The 18,688-nt window shown below is 39.4% G+C and overlaps 2 protein-coding genes across 2 annotated transcripts in view; one reads left to right on the plus strand and one right to left on the minus strand.

Moving 5' to 3' along the window:
* The first annotated feature begins 1,366 nt into the window (after positions 1 to 1,366).
* The window catches only part of LOC140277889 (cone cGMP-specific 3',5'-cyclic phosphodiesterase subunit alpha'-like), a 30,267-nt gene continuing 12,945 nt past the window's right edge, over positions 1,367 to 18,688 (plus strand). Inside the window, exons 1-9 of the mRNA XM_072372711.1 lie at positions 1,367 to 1,665; positions 1,775 to 1,882; positions 2,720 to 2,872; positions 5,642 to 5,695; positions 5,975 to 6,119; positions 6,619 to 6,764; positions 7,099 to 7,292; positions 7,548 to 7,668; positions 7,919 to 7,990. Of these exons, the coding sequence (XP_072228812.1) occupies positions 1,477 to 1,665; positions 1,775 to 1,882; positions 2,720 to 2,872; positions 5,642 to 5,695; positions 5,975 to 6,119; positions 6,619 to 6,764; positions 7,099 to 7,292; positions 7,548 to 7,668; positions 7,919 to 7,990 (1,182 nt within the window). The 5' untranslated portion in view covers positions 1,367 to 1,476. The remainder of the gene's footprint in view (positions 1,666 to 1,774; positions 1,883 to 2,719; positions 2,873 to 5,641; positions 5,696 to 5,974; positions 6,120 to 6,618; positions 6,765 to 7,098; positions 7,293 to 7,547; positions 7,669 to 7,918; positions 7,991 to 18,688) is intronic.
* Positions 12,700 to 15,268, minus strand: rbp4 (retinol binding protein 4, plasma). Its single transcript, XM_072372710.1, has 6 exons — positions 15,218 to 15,268; positions 14,816 to 14,918; positions 14,486 to 14,622; positions 14,253 to 14,359; positions 13,745 to 13,957; positions 12,700 to 13,423 (listed from the first exon to the last, which is right to left on the minus strand). Exons 2-6 carry the CDS (start codon positions 14,915 to 14,917, stop codon positions 13,386 to 13,388), a joined length of 597 nt encoding a protein of 198 aa, XP_072228811.1. The 5' UTR covers position 14,918; positions 15,218 to 15,268; the 3' UTR covers positions 12,700 to 13,385.

Here is an 18,688-nt window from a genome sequence, read left to right on the forward strand (position 1 = left end):
ATTATAGGTTTCATCAAGGCTTGATTTTCTTCATAGTCTGGTTGAATTGTTTATATTGGGAGGGTTTTCGCTCTTTTGCTTTAACAGTACTACAAATACAAATCAGTTATTGGTCAGTCAATGAAAAATCCCAATTATCTGTCCAAGAAAGCCTACTTGGTGAAACAGTAAAGCACATGTATATGAAATGATCTTAGTCTCTGGTACTCATTCATAAATAAAGGTGTCACTGAATTCGTTGTGTCACTGCAAAGTAAGTGCATGAGCATTCAAACTGCTCAGTGGGCATGCACCTTCAACAAAATAACGTTTAAATATTATATGGCTCTACAGGTTGGGTTAGAAGGGCTGCAATACCTTGTCAAGACACAAACAAGACTTGCCAGTTCTGGTGACTCGTTCAACTGCGCTCGGTGGGTTGCTTCATTTACTTAAACGGACAGCCCGCTGCAAAAATTTAGGACCAAAAGATAATGATATGATTCTTCTCTAATTAATTATTCATTAGGTAACATACAGTTTAATTAAATTGGTTTAAATGATCCCTGCAGAGGATACTTTTTTAAAAATGCATTTTTTACATACTATCTTCATTGCCCCGCCTGCAAATGTATTTGCCGGCACATCCCGGGTGACAAAAGAAAACGCACCCTCGCACCACATCACGGACATGACGTCACCGCGCTGCAATTCAAACTTCAGGAAATGAAAGTGTTGTGTTTAACAACGGTCTCGACGCAGAGAGGCTAGTTTCAGTGGATATCTGCAGCAGCTATCTTTGTTTGTGAGTGTATATATTTTAATTATCTGTGTCAAGAAGTTTCGTTGTGTACTTCAACTTGGGTAATTGGCATGTTAGGCTATGTTTATGGCATCAATTTAGCTCTGCTAGTTTATAAAGACAGATGGTACTACTACTTTGTGCGACGCCAGTGGGCTGTCAATTTGTCTTTTCATTGAATTTCACATTTTTAAAAATGTACTCATTATTTTTTTTTCTAACCGTTTAAAGCGAGTAGGTAATTTCATGATTTAGCAAACACTTACGATGAGAGGATATGAGGAAATGTGTAAATTTTGGCCAGTTTGGGTTGAGCATTTTTAGTTGCACCCGGACCGACGACAGAACATGTGGTGATCTGAGTTTTAGTCTCAGTAATCAGACCCAGCCCAATATACAGATTTATGTGTATGTTTGGCTGCATGGGCCGTAAAATATTGAAGTCATGAGCCACAGGCACATATGTTATTTTCGGTAAAATTAGCTCAAGTACAACCTATTTACTTCCCCAAATGTATATCAGTGTTCAGTACCACTTTTTATCACAGCTAATGTGTAATACTGGCCAAATTATTTAATTTTTGATTGAAACAGAGCACGCTCTGGTGAACTTGAGATTAAAACGCTCACTCATTAAAATTACTTTTCTGTCTAGAGCACTCCATTTTCCATTTGCAATAGCATCAAAGAAAGCCATGGCATCTAAAGGTGCCAAAGAGACCATAGTCTCCAAGTTGGGTTTCAAATCCAGCAGCTCTGCCTCTAAGGCTGAGGCGGAGCTGGAGAAGGTCAGGAAGGAGAACGCTCACCTGAGGAGAAAGATTGATGAACTGGCCAAGCGACCCATCAAATTACCTGACTCAGACAAAAGCAAGCTGCTGGAGGTAAATGAAGTTTTCACCCTTACACCAAGGAGCCACAGTTCCTTCTGGCTGTTTTGTTGTGTTTTCATGTGTATGTCATGATTTCTTTTCTTGTTTTGTTTGTTTTTAGAGGATTCTTTCCCTCGAGACGCTGCGAGAGAGGAACAATCAGCAGCTACTGGTTAAAGAGCATGAACTGGAAGCTCTGAGACAGCAGCTGTCAGCTAAAGGAGGAGAGGTACAATCACTGACACCTCTCTGCAGGAATATATGGTTAAATGTCACATATATAGTCAACTATCCATCAAGAAGTCCACTGTAAACAAGGGCACGTGCTCAGAATGAGGAGGTACCCACAGCAGTGTCTTCGAGACTGCTCTTCAACTTGTGAAAATTTGTTACATTCTTGGCATTGTGTCAGTGGCGTATGTTTCACTGGCAGCAGACAACTGGGGGGGGTCTCACTAGAATCCCAATGAGCTGCCACAAACAGTTGAGGGGAAAATAACTTCTATTCCATTTTGACAGCAGCTCAGCAAAGTGAAGCTTAGACATCTAGCAGCAGGTGCATACCAACGCATGGTGTTATGTGCTGTTCACTTGACATTTATAAACTGTCAGTAGTGGGTGTGTCTATGTATTAGCATTCATGACTTACTGGTACTGTTTGATACTGGTGTAAGAATTCATGCTATCTATTTACGGTTGTTGCTTATCCTTTTGTAATCTCTCTTCTATTGTTGCAGAAATGGTTATCGAATTTAGTCTAGTCAGAATGGCACGAGGCTAAACTCGAAGATGACATGCTGGCACATTGAATATCAGCACTTTGTTTTGCTCAGACATTAATCACGCTTGCCTCCTCCTCATTGTTTCATCAGCAGAGGTGCTAACTGGGCTATGCTACCAGACTTTCAGCCATGGAGCGTCAATTATGTAATGAGGATAATTGTGTGGAAGACATGAAAACAAATTTTCTCAGCAAATTGCCTCTACTTAAACAAAGGTTGAAAAGACTCAGGGTTGTTATGGAGGCTACTTAAGTTCCCGTTTTTCATTTTGTCCTGCATTTCAGGTGGTAGCATCGCTGCAGGCCCAGCTGGAGCAACGGAGGAAAGAGGCTGAGCAAAGAGACGCGCTATTCCAGAACTTGTCACAGGAGACGGAGAATCTGAAGAACAAGCTGGCCACCGTTTCTGCTCGATGCCAGTCCCTGGAAACGCAGGTGGTGTTAGGATGACCTGACAGCCTTTGTACCTGTCAAGATGCTCTAATTAGTCTGGGGAAAAAAGAGCGGGGGGGGGGGGGGAACTCGGCCAATTTTTACACATGATCTGTTGCCTTATTGGAAGTCAGTACATCTCAAATGATCTAGTTGGCGTAAATCGTGTCTGGCTACACCCTTGTGCTGTTACAGGTCATAAAAACATTAAATGGTATCACGAGTAGCCTGCCTTTAATTGTATTTGAATAATTCAGGGATATAATGAGGACATTACTATAAAAATGTGAAGGAAATGAGGGGCCAGGCTAGATGGGGAAATGTTACCTTTTGTCAGAAAGCGTTGGTGAGCAGAGTCGGCTGAGTGTTTATATGCTCCCTCAGACAGCATATTTCCCCCTGTTGGAATAGAATGAAATACTGCAACAGCTTTGCTCTCTTATATCCCCCTCATGCAAGTTTTCGCTTTATATCCAAACTGCATCTTCTGTAAGCACACGTCTTTGGAACGGTAATATTTTTAACAGATCAAATTCTGTTTGAGGAATGAATTGGCTTTTGTGCTTCACAGCGCAGAGATGTGTTTTAAAGCAACAAGCACATGAATCATAGCTGGTATCATAAGGCTGGGTTTGGGCTTCGGCATCTGTCTAGATCAGTGGATTGGGTTGCTTTTAATGTAGAATTTCATCAGATTCTTTTCAGCAGGTTTATTGTAAGTTTTAACTGGTGAAAAAATAAAAAATGGGGGGGGGGGGGTGTACTGATGCATCAATTGAAATTTGTCTGGGAGTGCAGTTGCAGCTCTACATTTGTCCACCAGGTGGAAGTGTTTAATCTGTTTTCCTAAGATGCTGACGTCACATTTTCCTTGGGGCATCCTTAACAATTTGTCATGATGAAAGTTAAATTCCCAGTAATACATGGGTCAGAATGAAACCTTGCAAATGTGAATGTTTTTTGTTTTTTTCCCTATAGTCCTAATTTTTATTACATTCATGTCATTACAAGGGCAAGACTCCACTGCTGACTAATTATATAGAATAACCATTAATCTGTGCAAGAACCTTTGATGGAGCTGTAGTTGCCACTTGCCTTTCAACTGAAGACCTTTTTATGGATCAAGTAAATCTTTTGGGGCCTTTTATTTAATTTTATATATATATATATATATATAAGAAGAAACGTTATCTGTTTATAGCTTTTTTTCCCCCTTCTCTAACAGCTTAGTTAGAGATATCCTGCTGTTTTCATTAGAATTAAATAAATTAAGTAAAAGTCCAGGCCATATGCACTCGTGCAACACATTGTTATTGAATTTCTTATGTTTTCTACCTACTCTGCTCCCATTGTGGATGCATCACTGCATCAGTGAGGGCTCGAGCTAAAAGAGTGGGAGAGTTTGAAGGAATCAAAGTGGGGATAATGGAGAGGATACAGACTTTTTTGTTACTCGACAGTCGAGTGCTTGACATGCCGTCTTTGAATAGAGATGTTCTTTGTTCGTTTATTTCATACCTATTTTTACACCCAAGGATGGAAAGCACTAAAGTCCAAATCAGAGATATGAATGGATAGGACTATAGTGCTTATTAGTTATGGGGTGCGTAACATCCTGGTTTAGTCATTCTGTTATGTCACTCAGATATGGGTTAGTGTTGCCTTAATGTTCCTGTCAGCCTCTTTCAGACAAATCCATGACAGTAACAGAGAGCCCCTGTATGTGAGCATTGTTTGCCATCTGCGTCAGACTGGAGATGACTTCCGGTTACATGTCCACGCAGCACAGGAGTGATGCCAGATGTTTATTAGCAGCAAATTGTCAGCGTGTCCTTGGAAGATGATTTTGTCTCTAGGTTTTGCCGCTTTAAGCATTCTCTGAAATCATATTCCTCTGTTATGAGAGTGTTAAGTGATCGATAAATGTTGCTGACTGCAGTCACCACTTCAGCATCCTCAGTGAGACATGAAACAATCACCTTCAAATGCTGCCATCAAAATGGAAGAAAGGATCTTTCTGCAATTTATCAAACATATCATTCAGCTTCTGCTACAAGTTTTTAAAAATGTATTTATTTCATTTTACTGAAACATTCTGCTTTTTAATTCCTTGGCTTGACTAGCTAGCCTACCAGCTTTTTCCCTCCTCCCTCCTAGGTGCTCAAACGCTATCGATAGTTTTAGCTTATGGGTGTACATTTAATTTATGTTAGAAAGTTGACAATCTCAAGTTAAAGGCTTTTCTTAGATCAGACACAGAGACCTCTGAGTTAATGTGGCATCACTGTGAATTGAGTGACAGTCCTTTACGGATGGGTGTTATGGAGCTGGCTCTGGGGTTAGTGCGCTGGGTCCTGTGGCCAAGCTTTTGAAAAGTAGTGCAAAGACTGACCGCTTGCTCAAGTGTGTTTTTCTTGCATTATTCAAAATTGCGTTGAATGATTTAAGGCAGCAAGCCTGTGTGGAACCCCGAGCCCTTGAAAGAACTGCAGTTTTGTGTCTGAGATTATTCTCCTGAAAAGTCATAAAGCTTTAAAATGATCTTAAAATGGCAATATTTACTATTTGCCCAACTAACTGTGTTGACTGAAATTAAAGTCAGAAGATTAATCTCAACAGAGATATTTGCAGAATACCGGCTGTATGTGTGATTTTTCTTTTCTTTTTTTAAAAAATGGCCCAACAGCTGCACACTGCTTTTTCATAAATAACACATTTATTTATTTATGCTGGCAACAATGTTTCGTAGACTTAAACAACATTTCTTCTCTTCAGACTGGGCAGACACCTCCTGCAGACTTGGCACAGGTGCAAAATCAACTGAGAGATGTGAGTGTTTCTGTATGCAGTTTAACTGTGGACATTCCTTTTGTTTGTTTCTACCATAGCTATGTAACTCAAAGATTATAAAGCCCATCATATCTTTTTTTTCGAAGCATTTACTGGTAATTTCTTATGCTTTTGTCCAGGCAAGAGGAGAGGAAAAAAAAAACGTAATCATCATTTAATATCTGTAAAAACATCACTGACTTGATTGTTCTTGAATTTAAACGTCCACATGGAAAGAATACAGCATGTCACTGCAGGCATTGTGTATTTCACCACCAGGCTCTTGAAAAGAACCAGCAATGGCTGGTTTACGACCAGCAGAGAGAGGCCTACGTCCAGGCTGTTGTTGCACGTACGCTGGAGCTGGAGCAGCAGCTGTCTCAGGAAAAGCAGCAGCAAACCGAAGCAGAGGCCAGTTCAAAGGGTAACAGTATCTGACATCCTCATACTATCCTACAGTGTGTGAATGTTTTCTGTTAACGTTAAGATCAAATAAAGACTTCACTATGTGTTCGTACAGCATGAAATGCGAGAAGGGAAAGTTAGTGAAACGCATGCTGTTTGATGCAGGTGTGTATTTTTATTATTTTTTTGCTTGAACATTAATGATTAATAATTATATAAATTAATTTAGCGGGCACAAAAAGTGTCTGCTAAATGAGAAGCACAAGTGAGGCCATGTGGGATTCAGTAACCTGCCCAAGGATACTTGAGCATGGAGACAGGGGAAGTTAGGGACTGAACTAGTTACTTTCACTCACTCTCCCTCTTGAGTAACAGCCACCAAGATCGATTGTGAGTAACACCGAAAAAAATCATCTCTCCTGTTCTGAAAGGCAGCAATTTATCTAAATCTTATATAAAGAGGAAGTGAATGTCACTGATTTAATTTGCTTAAAGATTTGATTTGATTCTCATTTCAGCTCCCATGAAATCTCCAGGTCCTGAAAAGGAATCTGAACTGAAAAGCCACTATGACCGGTTGCTTTCAGGGATGCAGAAAGAGCTGGAGAGTCAAAAAGATCAGTCTGCCAGGGCCCAACTGGAGCTGAGTGTGCAGAGGCAACAGGTAAATAATTAAAAGACTCCCATGTAATTACATTTCACTCATTTGACCAAATCCTTGTAAGTATCCCTCTTACCTTGATTTGCTTTTATTCTGTATGCTGTGGCTTGTGGTTTGCACATAAGAGACAAACCTTGTCCTTAGTCTCCTTCTAAAAGTGCAAACAGATTAATCGACATTCCCTCCGTTCAAAAGACACCACTGAATCAGTATGCTGTTGAATGCCCGCAGTTCTTGGATTCAGACATCTTTATAATTGATCTGCAGCGCTCGATTGAAGAACTGAGGAGACAGAAAATGTAAACTGTTTTGCAATTTGTTTTCATCGGCTCTGCAGACCTTGAAAGCCCAGGCTGAGCTGCAGTGTCAAAAGGAGCAGGTCGCCAGAGTCCAGGAGGAGCTGTCGGTGCTGCAAAGGAAGTACGAGGAAAAGTGCAGTGAGTTGTCAGCCTTTCTGAGGAAGTACGAAGAGAAGAACAAAGAGCTGGACGAGACCAAGATGCAACTGCAGGCAGAGCAAGCTGGCAACAGGTAAAACAAGTCTGGTGTGGTGGCTGATATCAAACCGCCAGTTTTCACAGTTGATCTATAAATCTGACTTGAGCAAAGAAACTACACAGACCTGCGGTAAAATGTTTCATTTTATGGTAAATGGAAGATTTGCTACAGGTTTCTGAATGTGCTATTTCTCCCTTTACCCTCATAAACTACTGTTGTGTTGTTTAAGAACCATAAAGAGGAAGCATAACCGTTATTAGTTTTTATGTGGATTTCACAAACATCCAGGCGGGCAGTGCATGGGGAAAGAAAGGTGTCTGAGCGGACGGACAGATTGAGAGCAGAACTGGAGACGGCTGACACCAGATTGGAAGAGGAGAGAAAGAGATCTGCTGATCTTTTATTGCAGGTGACACGTAATTATCTGTTTATTTAGTTAGTCTTTACTCATGTGATATGAAAGTTATTTCTTCATAACGCATTAAAAGAAGTCTGCATATTGAAATGCCATCTATCATCGATTGTATTTGAGTAAATGCAATGCAAGACAGATTGCTAGAATATAACTTCTGTTAGGTCTGTTAGAGCTAAATGGCGTTATCATTTACTCTTTAAATGGACCTCTACAAATAGTATATAATAATCTTTGGTCTTCGCAGGTAAATATGCTCCAAAAGTCACTTCTGAGCCAAAATGAAGAACACAGGAGGATCGCAGCACTGGAACAACAGGTAACTAAATTGTGCATTTAAGAGGTTATTGTTCTGTTATTTTATTTTTTAATATTTTTTTAAAAAGAAAAGGATAAAAAACGTTCCCTTTTGTGCTCGCCACTGACGTCTCCACTTACTGCCTCTGCTAAGATCCAGCTCTCTGCCAAGGACTTTGAGAATGAAAAAATTGATCGTCAGAGTATGCAGCAGCAGTTACATAAGGTCCTGAAGGAGCTTCGCAAAGCCCGCGATCAGATTGCTAAACTGGAGTCTGCTGTAAGTCATAGAGCCATATGTTTCGAGTTAGATTTGTTAAGCAAATTTCTTAAAGAGGGATTATGTAAAGTAATTATGAGTAGTTTTAATGTCTTTCCCGCAGCAGGCAACGGTCAAAATGTGGGGCATACTTTAAGAAAAAAAAAAATTCTAGTCCAGTAAAAGTGGTGAATGCATATGTATTCACCCTCTTTGCTGTGAAGATCTGGTGTTACCAAAGTGAAGAACAAAGAGCTCTCCAAAAAAAGGTCGGTACAAATCAGGATTGAGTTGTGAAAAAAGAAATAAAAACACTTTAAACGACTGGTGTATCTGTCCAGAGTGCCATCATAAACTGTGCACTCCACAGAGCCAGGCTTTGTGGAAGAGTGGCTTATATAAAATTTCACCAAAGGAGAGGGTCCTCTGGTGAAATGAGATCAAAACATAAACCCAACAGCTCTCATCATCCCAACACTATACCCACAGTGAAACATGGTGGTTGCAGCATCATGCTGTGGGGGATGCAGCAGGGACCTAGACACTGGTCAGAATTAAAGGGGAACTCCGGTATTTGTAAACCTAGACCTTATTTCTGGCATGAAATGCGTTTATCTACTCACCGAAAACAGTTTGGCTCTGCTATACTATAGCAGAGCTATAGTATAGCTTTTCATAATTCTCATCTGGAAAATTAGCTTTGCAAATGCAGTGTTTTCTCAATGCAGCCAGTGGAGTGCTGACAGCTAACTGTCGGTGTTAAGTCATAACCTTCAGGTACATGTCCATCAAGGGAATATGGCCAGAATCTTAGGAGTCTATTGTAACCGCTTGAAAAAGCTAGACGTTTTTTTTTTTGTTGTTGTTCAGTAATGCTCAGCAGTAAGCTGTCCCATGAGTCTGACCCAACTCAGAATGAACTCAGCTGTGCAAGTAATGATGTGGAGCAACATGGATATTCTTTGGTGAACAAAATGGTTCCCAAGTAAACGCCTCTCTGCTGCAAAAGTGGCGCAGTGTAAAACAAATCATATGTAGCACTGAAATGGCTTTTGAGGTTTGAGTTGTTTTAGATGGAAAAAATGTTGATCTTCTTGTGGCCTCCTTTTGGATAGCTTTTATGCTTTAGCTCACCTTTCGGAAAAGCTTCCGATTCTCCAGGCTGGATGCACTCCGACCGCTGCTTACGACACTACTACTACTCATAAGTTCCTCACCCAATCCCACTTTAGAAGAAAAGGAAATATCCCTTTAATGTCATTTTAGTAAGATTAGTGTAAAAAAACTTTTCTGTGCAACCAAAACCAAATGCTTTTTGTGTTCTGTTGCAAAAATGCAATGTCTTCTGCTGTATTTCAGAAGCAGCCAAATGCCCGCTTTTCAGAGCCCAGCTCGTACAATAAGCTCGAGTTTGAGCGTCTTACTATTGATGACACTTACGGCCCCACGTCTCCGACTAAAGTCATCAACCTCCTGGATGAGAGTTTCTTGGAGTGTCCAAAGTGTCGGGCTCCCTATCCAACCAGTCGCCACAGGGAGCTCCTGGCCCACATCGACTACTGCTTGTCCTAAGCTAGCACTGATCAGGGTTTCCCCACCTGTCCTTCGGGAAATGTAACCCCTGTAGTGTTTTTCTTAAACACGCATCCTGATCTGAGAGCACCATGCAGGAATTATAGGCGCAGATTCCACAAACCGCACTCTCATAAGGAACAAAGGTGAGAAAAGCATTTTTAAATTCACCTCGAAGGCTTGTAATATGACTCCCAACTACTTTTTTTATTTTCTGATTTTAAAAAAAACAAACAGTCTTATTGTGTCTTATTTCATCCTCATTTGAGCTAAAATGGAAGAAATCCTGATATTATTACAACACTGGGCTATTTATTTATCACTCCAAGAGATACCCCAGAAAAGACAAATACTTGACATCTTATCAAATAAAGTTGTTTATTATAGACATTTTTTTAAGATAAAAGGGAATCGAAGGGCATCCTTTAAATTGCATTTTTCATTCCTGTGTTTACACCTTGTTGTCATATACTCCAACCTTTTTTGCCCTTTGAATATCACAGGGTCGTAGCACTGATCATTTTAAAATAATTTGCATGGTTTCCTGCATTTTTATTTTAGTTTGTAAAGCTCTTGTGTGTGTGTATTTGATGCATTTATTTATTCTTGGGTTTTTCGAGTGAGCTACTGTCTTTTTATGATCAAAGTTTTATCTTTTAGAAAATTACTTATTTCTGTACAACTTTATGCAGTTATTATGACCTTTTTTTTCGCTCTATAATCATGGGATATACCCTGTTATATTCTGTATGAAACCTCCATGATACAGAAGGCTCCATAGATTGAAACTGCTCGTAAATGCAGACATTCTCCACTCCTGGTTTCAGTAACCTCACCTTCTGTGACACTGTAACATTTTACTCAGTGTGTATATTGTTGATGGCATATTTGAATTGGACCATTAAAAAAGAGCAGAAGTGATCATTTGTGATTTCTGGCAGTATTGTTGTGAAGAACAAAATGGGGGAGATATTTCTACGTTCTAGTTGTTGTTTTTTCAACTATGCTAAAAGGCACTTCTAATTGTCGTCGACCGTCAAACTATAGCACCATCTGTTGTCTATTACAGTATGACCTAAGTGTGGAGCGTGCTGCACACAGTTGGATAAACCTCACTGAACCATGTGACTGTAACCATGACTAAGATTTTTCTCTTGGTTTTATTCGCCGAACCTTACCAGACCGCAAACGTACAACAGTGGGGAGCTTAACTGGTCACATGTGGCAAGTTGTCTGTGCATTCTTCCCGTTCATCTCCACCGGGACTTTTCTAGCCTGCAGCCCCATAAGGCTGGAATGAGATTGCATGCGTTAATTCCTTGTACTAAACTATTTACAGTAGGGATTACTGAAGGTCTCCTTCGTAGGAGAAAAGGGTTAAGGTGTCTTTATTCCTGCAGTCTTGGCAATGTGACTGGATAGATTTAAGAGAGGCAGGCACTGCTGTCCATCTGACCCTTTAGGTAGTGGTTTTAACTTGGGCTGTGTACATTAAGAGTGCCAATCTGGGAATTATTTTGAGCAGCTTTTGTCATCTTTACGTGTACTTTGTTTTATTTCAATCATGTGCTCCAAAATTGTTTTGCTGTCCTCTGTACTGTACGAAAATGTGCAATAAAGACCTAAATCTCCCTTCAGCACAACAGTTTTTTTTTTTGTGTACTTTTTGTCACAGCTCCACAATAACTAAATCTGTCCATCAGATATCCAGGTGTTTTATCATTTAAGTGGAATCTTCTAACAGTTATTGGCACTTGACAAAGGATAGCGTCACAGAAGCTGATAAGATATTTTACATTGCTTGATCCAACATTTAAAATTTCCAATCAACTACAGACCGCCTCTTCCAATTATGGAGTTTAGCATAGTTGTCTCTGTCAATTTGATTTTAAGGTCAACAAACTGCTCATCACAAGCTTTCAGACATCTAAGATTGTAAAAATTAAACGTAAACATATGCGTTACAACTGGCCTCATGACAAGAGCTGCTGTTAAGAACTAAGCACAGATGTCTGTGGTGAGAAAGTACATCTCTCTCTTGAACCCACCCTTAAAACACTCAAAGTAACTTGAGCAGACATTGAGTTGACAAACAACCCCCAATTCCCCAAAAATTACTTAAATAGTCAGAATCCCGACTGGAGCTTTTCTGTACATGTTCTCCCTGTACATGCATGGGTTTTCTCCAGGTACTTTGGTACCTAATGTCCAATCGCAGCTGGGATTCGCTCCATCCAAGGCTTATTTAAAATCTAAAATTGTTCAGTGGTCAGATCAATTTGAAATTCTTTTCCTGAAATCATAGACATCGTGTCCTCTGGATTAAAGAGGAGAGAAGCCATTTGTTTTTGTTTTTTAATCTACACTCTTTGAACACTGTTCAAAAACCTGCATAGCTGATGGTATTGGGAGTGCATTAGTGCCAATGCAACTGCTAACAAAATGAGTGCTCAGAGGTATTTGCCGTTTTTAGTGCAACATATGTTCATAACCATTTTTTTTCAGGGAAGGTCTTCCATAATTCAGCAAGACATAGCTAAACCACATACTGCATATATTATAACAGCATTGCTTCATGGTAGACAGAATCCTGTATCAGACAAGAGTGAGAAAACACTCCTCTCCCAAAGATCCATAAACTGGGCTTCTTGGATCCCCAGAGGGGATGATACACAGGTCGATCCAAATTTCTATGATATACAAGAGTCGCTTCTACATTTATGTTGTACTCATTTCCTACCAGCTATATCGGAAGGTGTAGCTAGAAGATAATCGCATACCTTATAAACTTGGATTTTGATGTTTTAGTACTGCTTGAGCTAAGAAGCCATGAGTTTATTATTTCCTTTTGAGAATTCGGCTAAATACCTGAAGCACCATCAACAACTGATGATCCAGCGTGATTTGAATGTTTTATTTGAAAAACTGAATAAAAGTATACATCATACAATTAAGAAACAACAGAACTACCACTATATGCTATGTCTAGCACCTAAGGTGTATATATATATATATATATATATATATATATATTAAGATTATCAACAATATGTACTTATGTGCTACAAGATGCTGCATGTCCATCAGTATAAAAGTAAAGCGACTAAGATTGGAACCTCCTTTTCTTTTCTAAACTAACTGTTCAAATTCAGAGCAGCTAAAAGTTTTGGATGTCTTACAGCTGCCAGACATTGTCTGACAACAGACATTGTTCCATATGTCGTTCTTTGTTGAGTAGATTTGGATGTTGTTTTTTTTCTTTCTTACTGGAATCAGAAAAGCTCCATAATAATGCAGGTTTCCAAATGGAGGACTGTTCCATTTAATGAAAAACAAAACGTACAAACAGATGCTGAGGACAACACTGATGGGGAAGTTTGGGGAAGTAACAGATGACTAGTAACATTCTGGTATTTAAATGTGACAGTTCATAGTTTGGAATGTTTTGTTTTGTTTTTTAAAACAAAAATGGTCTACTTTCTCTCTCAAGACAACATAAACAGAGGCAGTGGGGGTAGGCCAGAGGTTGGATTCAGTCTGACACCAGCAGAGGGGATCACAGTCCTAAGGTTGGGGGCGTCGAGTGTCACTGTTGGTAAAAAGTTTCACTGTTGTCACAGAAGCCTGCAATGCAAGAAGAGAAACATTTAGCTCATTACAAAATACAGTCTGACAACAACACGCCATCATACGTTAGCTGATTCTGTATTGTCTTAAAAAATTGCTTATAGCTGCTGAATTTAACCAGCAGTAATGTGCTAATGAGATTTTTATAATAGTTTGGAGTCTTTCTGAACGTGAATCTCTTCAGTAAATTAAGTTAAACAATGATTACAAGGATTTACTGAACATTCGTCAATCATTAACTTGCTCTTTCACCTTTCTAAGTGACACCCATTGATAAATAGTCCTGTTTCAATCAGCATTTAGTGGAAATCAACTAACCGTTGTGTGAAACCCGTCTGTATTTGCCCAGTAGACAAAGATCCATCTTCTTCTGCGTGATGATGACTTGGTCTTCTGGCCTCAGGCCAGTCGGGTGACGGGAGAACACAAAGGAGTAGCTGTCCAAGCATGTGCCATCTGAGTCTTGTACTCTGCAGGAGTAGTGGATGGCGTAGTTGTCGTAGTCGGTGTCGATAACCCAGTGTTCATCATCTGAGAGCAGGAACAGAGTGGGAGAGGTTAGTTGTTTGACTAAACCACCATCAATTTGTTAAAATTGGTGGTTTAAACTTATTAAACCAGTAGATGAAAATCCAAAATAGATGCAAAGTGAAAAAAAAAGTTTCAAATTCAAATATCTTAGTACAATACATGTTGGAACTTCTGATGTATCTATATGACAGGTTCTTCCCTTACATTATAATTAAGGTATAAATTTGCAATAAAATTATTTTATCGTCTGAAAGCAACAAATTATGTTGAGAAAGTGAACGTCAGTCCTGCTTACTTCCAGTCTGGAGGTATGAAGCAGCTCCCCAGTACTTCATCCTAAACTTCGCAGGGTTATCAGAGTCCTCAAAGGTGGCAAACATGTGGGCGCACATTTCCCAGTTGCTATTTCAAAGAGAAAGATGTGAAAAGATGTGAGACATGAGACAAACTAGCTTAGAGGTATTTTGTAAAAACAAAGCGCAGGAAAGGTGAGCCTCTGAAGTCTCCACTGAACCGAAAGGAACCTACTTGAGGATGACTACTCTGCCCTTGGCATTGGCTGTCATTTTGCCATCGTCCTGGACAGTAAACTGGGCCACAACGTTGTCAAGTAAGAACAAACCCTCTGGGTCCTTCTTTCCAACAGCATACCAGGTCCCTGCATACTGTGGTTGAAAAATAATTCATGTGTAAGCTTACATCTCAATTAAACACTAAAGAAAAAAGATACATATTAAGTCCAATAATTTCATTCATATTACTTTGAAAGACAAGATATCTATTTCCAGCCACAGAACTTGGACGATAGCAAGTACAGTTAAATAGAACTCAATGGATCTCTTGATAATGTCAACTCACCCTGGTTTTGTCAAAGTCCTGCTTGACTTGGAAATTTTGGATCTGACAGTCCTGTGCCAAGGACAATGCCAGGAGACCTAGGGCCACAAAGTACCGCAGCATTCTACCTCAGAGGATAGAAAGAAAGGATAAAAAGAGGGAAAGAGGTTCAGTGAAGGCAGTTTGAGAAAAAAAAAACAGAGAAAAGAAAGATGACAGACCAATTTGTCAGCCACAATGTTTGTTAATTTCCTTTCAAGTCTCAAGTCAAGTAAATTTGAATGTGATATATAAAGTATCGCCACAGCATTTGTCAACTAGTAATATGTAAGTCAAATTACATCTTTGACAAAAAAGTAAATCACTTTAAAAGTTTAGCTTAAAATACAAAAAGCAAACGCATAATCCATTATCAAAGCATACCTTACAAAAAGAAGTGGCAAGCTCACAAAGATCCTCAGTTTTGAGTGTGGGTCTGGCCTTATATACAGCTGGCTGGTATTGCATAACTTCAGGGGACCTGAAACTCCCCTATTCTCCCCACAGTTACCCTGCCCTGCGTTGGATAAACATTTACATAACTGCAGGTTCCAATCCTATTGATTTGTGTGTCCTGCACATTTGGTTGACCACATCGTCGAATCCTCCCAGAAGTTAGTTTTGCTGTTCCTGCTTATGTCTTCTTAGTCTTATAAATGCAACCATCAGCGAGGCCAAGTGGACCATAGAAAATAAGCTATAAAATGTGTGAATACAAATGTATACGCCTCAGTGGTATACAGATACAAAGTTATGCACCCTCAAAATAAGGTGGACGGTTGAGTGTTTAAAAGATGTAACTTGAAAAAGTTGCCTCAAACAAAACTACACTTTGAGTATATGGGCCGAACCTCCAGTTTTGTAGTTAAAAGTTAACTCGTTCAGCAGTTTTTGCTTTATTTAGTTCAGAAATGTTGCAGTAATCATGCATACTTCCCACCATCATCAGTGTAATGTCATCAGTTACTGCTTTATCTCACAGCACTGTGTTTGCATAAAAGAAGGGCAGAGTCCACTCTCTTCTGGTGTAACATAGTCTATTCAAGAACTATTCAAAGATGTGTTATTTTATAGTCAAACAGCTTGTTTCAGTGTTCGGACCCGATGTTGCGGGTAAAATGTGCGTTGGGTAGGAGAAATACCTTCTCCCCTCCCCAGTTTAGATCTGTTTTTCATCTGGCTTAAATCTTCTGTGGCAGACTTTTTATAAATTGATGCTGTTATTTTGCAATGAGATCATATAACTACTCCTCTGTGGACTAGGGGAGCACAGCGGAGCCAAACATCTGCAGCTTGCATAAGCAGTAAAAAAAAAAAAAAAAACACAGCACTTTCACTCTTGAGCATAAATAATAGCAGCTGGAGTTTGGCCGAAGGCAGTGCAACATTTCACAATCTTGAAAACAGGGGGAGAAAAGAAATGTATATGCTTCACTGCCAGGTTTGTGTGTACATATGAACATTTTGAACAGTTTTTTGGCAGCAACAGGCTTCCTGATTGTTGGCGTGAAACTCGAGTTACTCTAAATCTCCAATAAATATATGGGATTGAGTAAAATACCTCATGGCTAAATGCAGCCCTTTTATTAGCTGAAATGTAAAACTTTGTGAAGGGAAATTGCACCTCATGGGAAAAGTACATGTACTGGTTATGCCAAATATGTAAAAAAATTCAGTCCAATACTGTCACTACTGTACATTTTGGCCTAGAATACTAACAAGTTGTCAAAAAGCTTCCAAAAGCAGGATCATTTGCAAGGCAGTCTCAAAAGATTTAATTTGTTTAAATCTGATTTACACAAAAAAGTTCAGATTATATTATGTCATTACTGACATTCAATTCAGTCCACTTTGATTCAATTCAGTCCAGTTTATTCTAGTTGTATTTATGTAATGCCAGTTCAGAAAAGTAGCCCTGTTAAAGAAACCCAAGGATTGCATTGAAACTTCAGTTCCATTCGTTCCCCAGCCCTGAGCATTAACTAGGCGATTCATGGAGAGAAAAAAACAAACAACTCGCTTTTAAGGAGTCTCAGAGCGGCCATCTGGCACCGACTGGTCAGGAGCTGAGAGAGCAAAACAGACACACAAACAATCACAAAAACTCAAAAAAACAAAGTTGACACAAAGTAAATGACACCAGTGAAGGTACGACTTCATGAAGATGGAAGACAATAGGGTGAGGAGAGGGGCTCAGTGCATTACAGGAGGTCTCTCAGCAGCATAGGCTTATAATAGCACCACTAAAGGTATGGCTAAGGGGCACCCAAGCCAACCCTTCTAAATTTTGTCAGACATAAAAATGGATGCCTGCCACCTGAGACAATACTAAGAGCTGTCTCCACTAGAGAGGGGCCTAATAGCTGAAGGCTCTACCTCACATTCTACTTTTGGAAACTCAAGACACCACAAGTACGCCTACAGACTGAAAGCAAGGGGCTGTGTTGGGGAAAAATGGAACTCTGAAGTCTTTAAAATGAAATTAAGCTTTGTCAAGAGAAGCTAAAATTGGAGAATTATCTTTTCTAATTTAACTCCTGTTGCAGCATTTTGGATCAGCCGGTAGACTTTTCGGGGACTTTTTAGCACAGCCTGATATGAAGGAGTTGTAGTAGTGCAACCTGGGAGGAACAAAAGTATGACTTTTTTTTTTCTGAGTCATTCTGAGACAGGATTGCCCTCCTTATGACAATATTGCATCGGTGTACAATAAGGCAATGTGAAATGTCTTGGGACACACACAGGAAGGATTTTACAACATTTCTGGAAACCATCATAATTCCACCCAGAGCACATTTATGGTCTGTTTTTCTTAGGTGTTTTGGCTCTGAAATAGTACTTACTGGGTTTGGGGTTTTTTTTCTGCATGAGGATGCATAAAATTACAGGTCAAATTTTTCAAATCTTTATGACTATGAGGCATGCTTGTTTTTTTGTTTCTTCCGTTGTATTAATTCTTCATTGTAAAGTAGAATTAACCCCCTGTTTTGCATCAACAAGAACTGAAAATGTAGAAACTTTGGAAAAGCAGCATTTTTTGGAAAAGTTAGGCAGCGTGTTTAATATTTCATCAACCAGCCAGAGATTGTTGGTGTCACACAAAGAGAAAAGTTTGAAGTCAACATGTGAAATAAAACCATTGAAGCTGATATTACAGCCACTGAACACTGAAAAATGTACTATTTTTAAAAGATTGTCCAAGAGTAGTATGTTCTAACAATACAATTTTGTACATGGATTTGGTACAAATTTTTATTGTAGGAAATTGAAAAGTTATGAATATATTCATCTTTTAAATTTAGAAATTGATTGAGGCTTTGAAATGATTTGTTCTCTGTAAATCCTTCAACAAACACTGCTGAGTTATAGATTATCCATAAAATGTTGTAAATGTTCAGCAAAAGGTTTTTTTTGTTGTTGTTGTTGTAATATCATCTAGTGTCAGCAGAATAACTGATAAGTTCATCTTGGTCCTCACAGAAGAATCAAGTGGGGAACTTCCTGCCGGTCTGCCAGCAGCTTACAAGAAAGTGCATCCAAGTTAAGAATGTCCAGCCATCTTTTTTTAGAACCTTTCACTCAGACACCCACTGGACTGGCTTGTTTCCAGTCCAAGATCTTATACTCTGTTATGATTACCTTAACGCACAAATGGGCTGCTTTCATAATGAGAGCTTTTAGGGTGTCATTATGGTTGTGCAAGCGATCGCTTTTGTTGAATGACAGCATTTAGGTGCTTCCTTCGCCATAGCAACAAGGATATAACATTGGCAGTAGTCATTGCAGTGTTGGTGGGGAGGTTATTTGAGGCGAGGAAAGCTCCTATGGCTTGATTGCAATAATTGCTTAAACATA

The sequence above is a fragment of the Leuresthes tenuis genome, unplaced genomic scaffold (assembly GCF_036924035.1).
Source record: "Leuresthes tenuis unplaced genomic scaffold, fLeuTen1.0.hap1 SCAF_20, whole genome shotgun sequence".
NCBI lineage: Eukaryota > Metazoa > Chordata > Actinopteri > Atheriniformes > Atherinopsidae > Leuresthes > Leuresthes tenuis.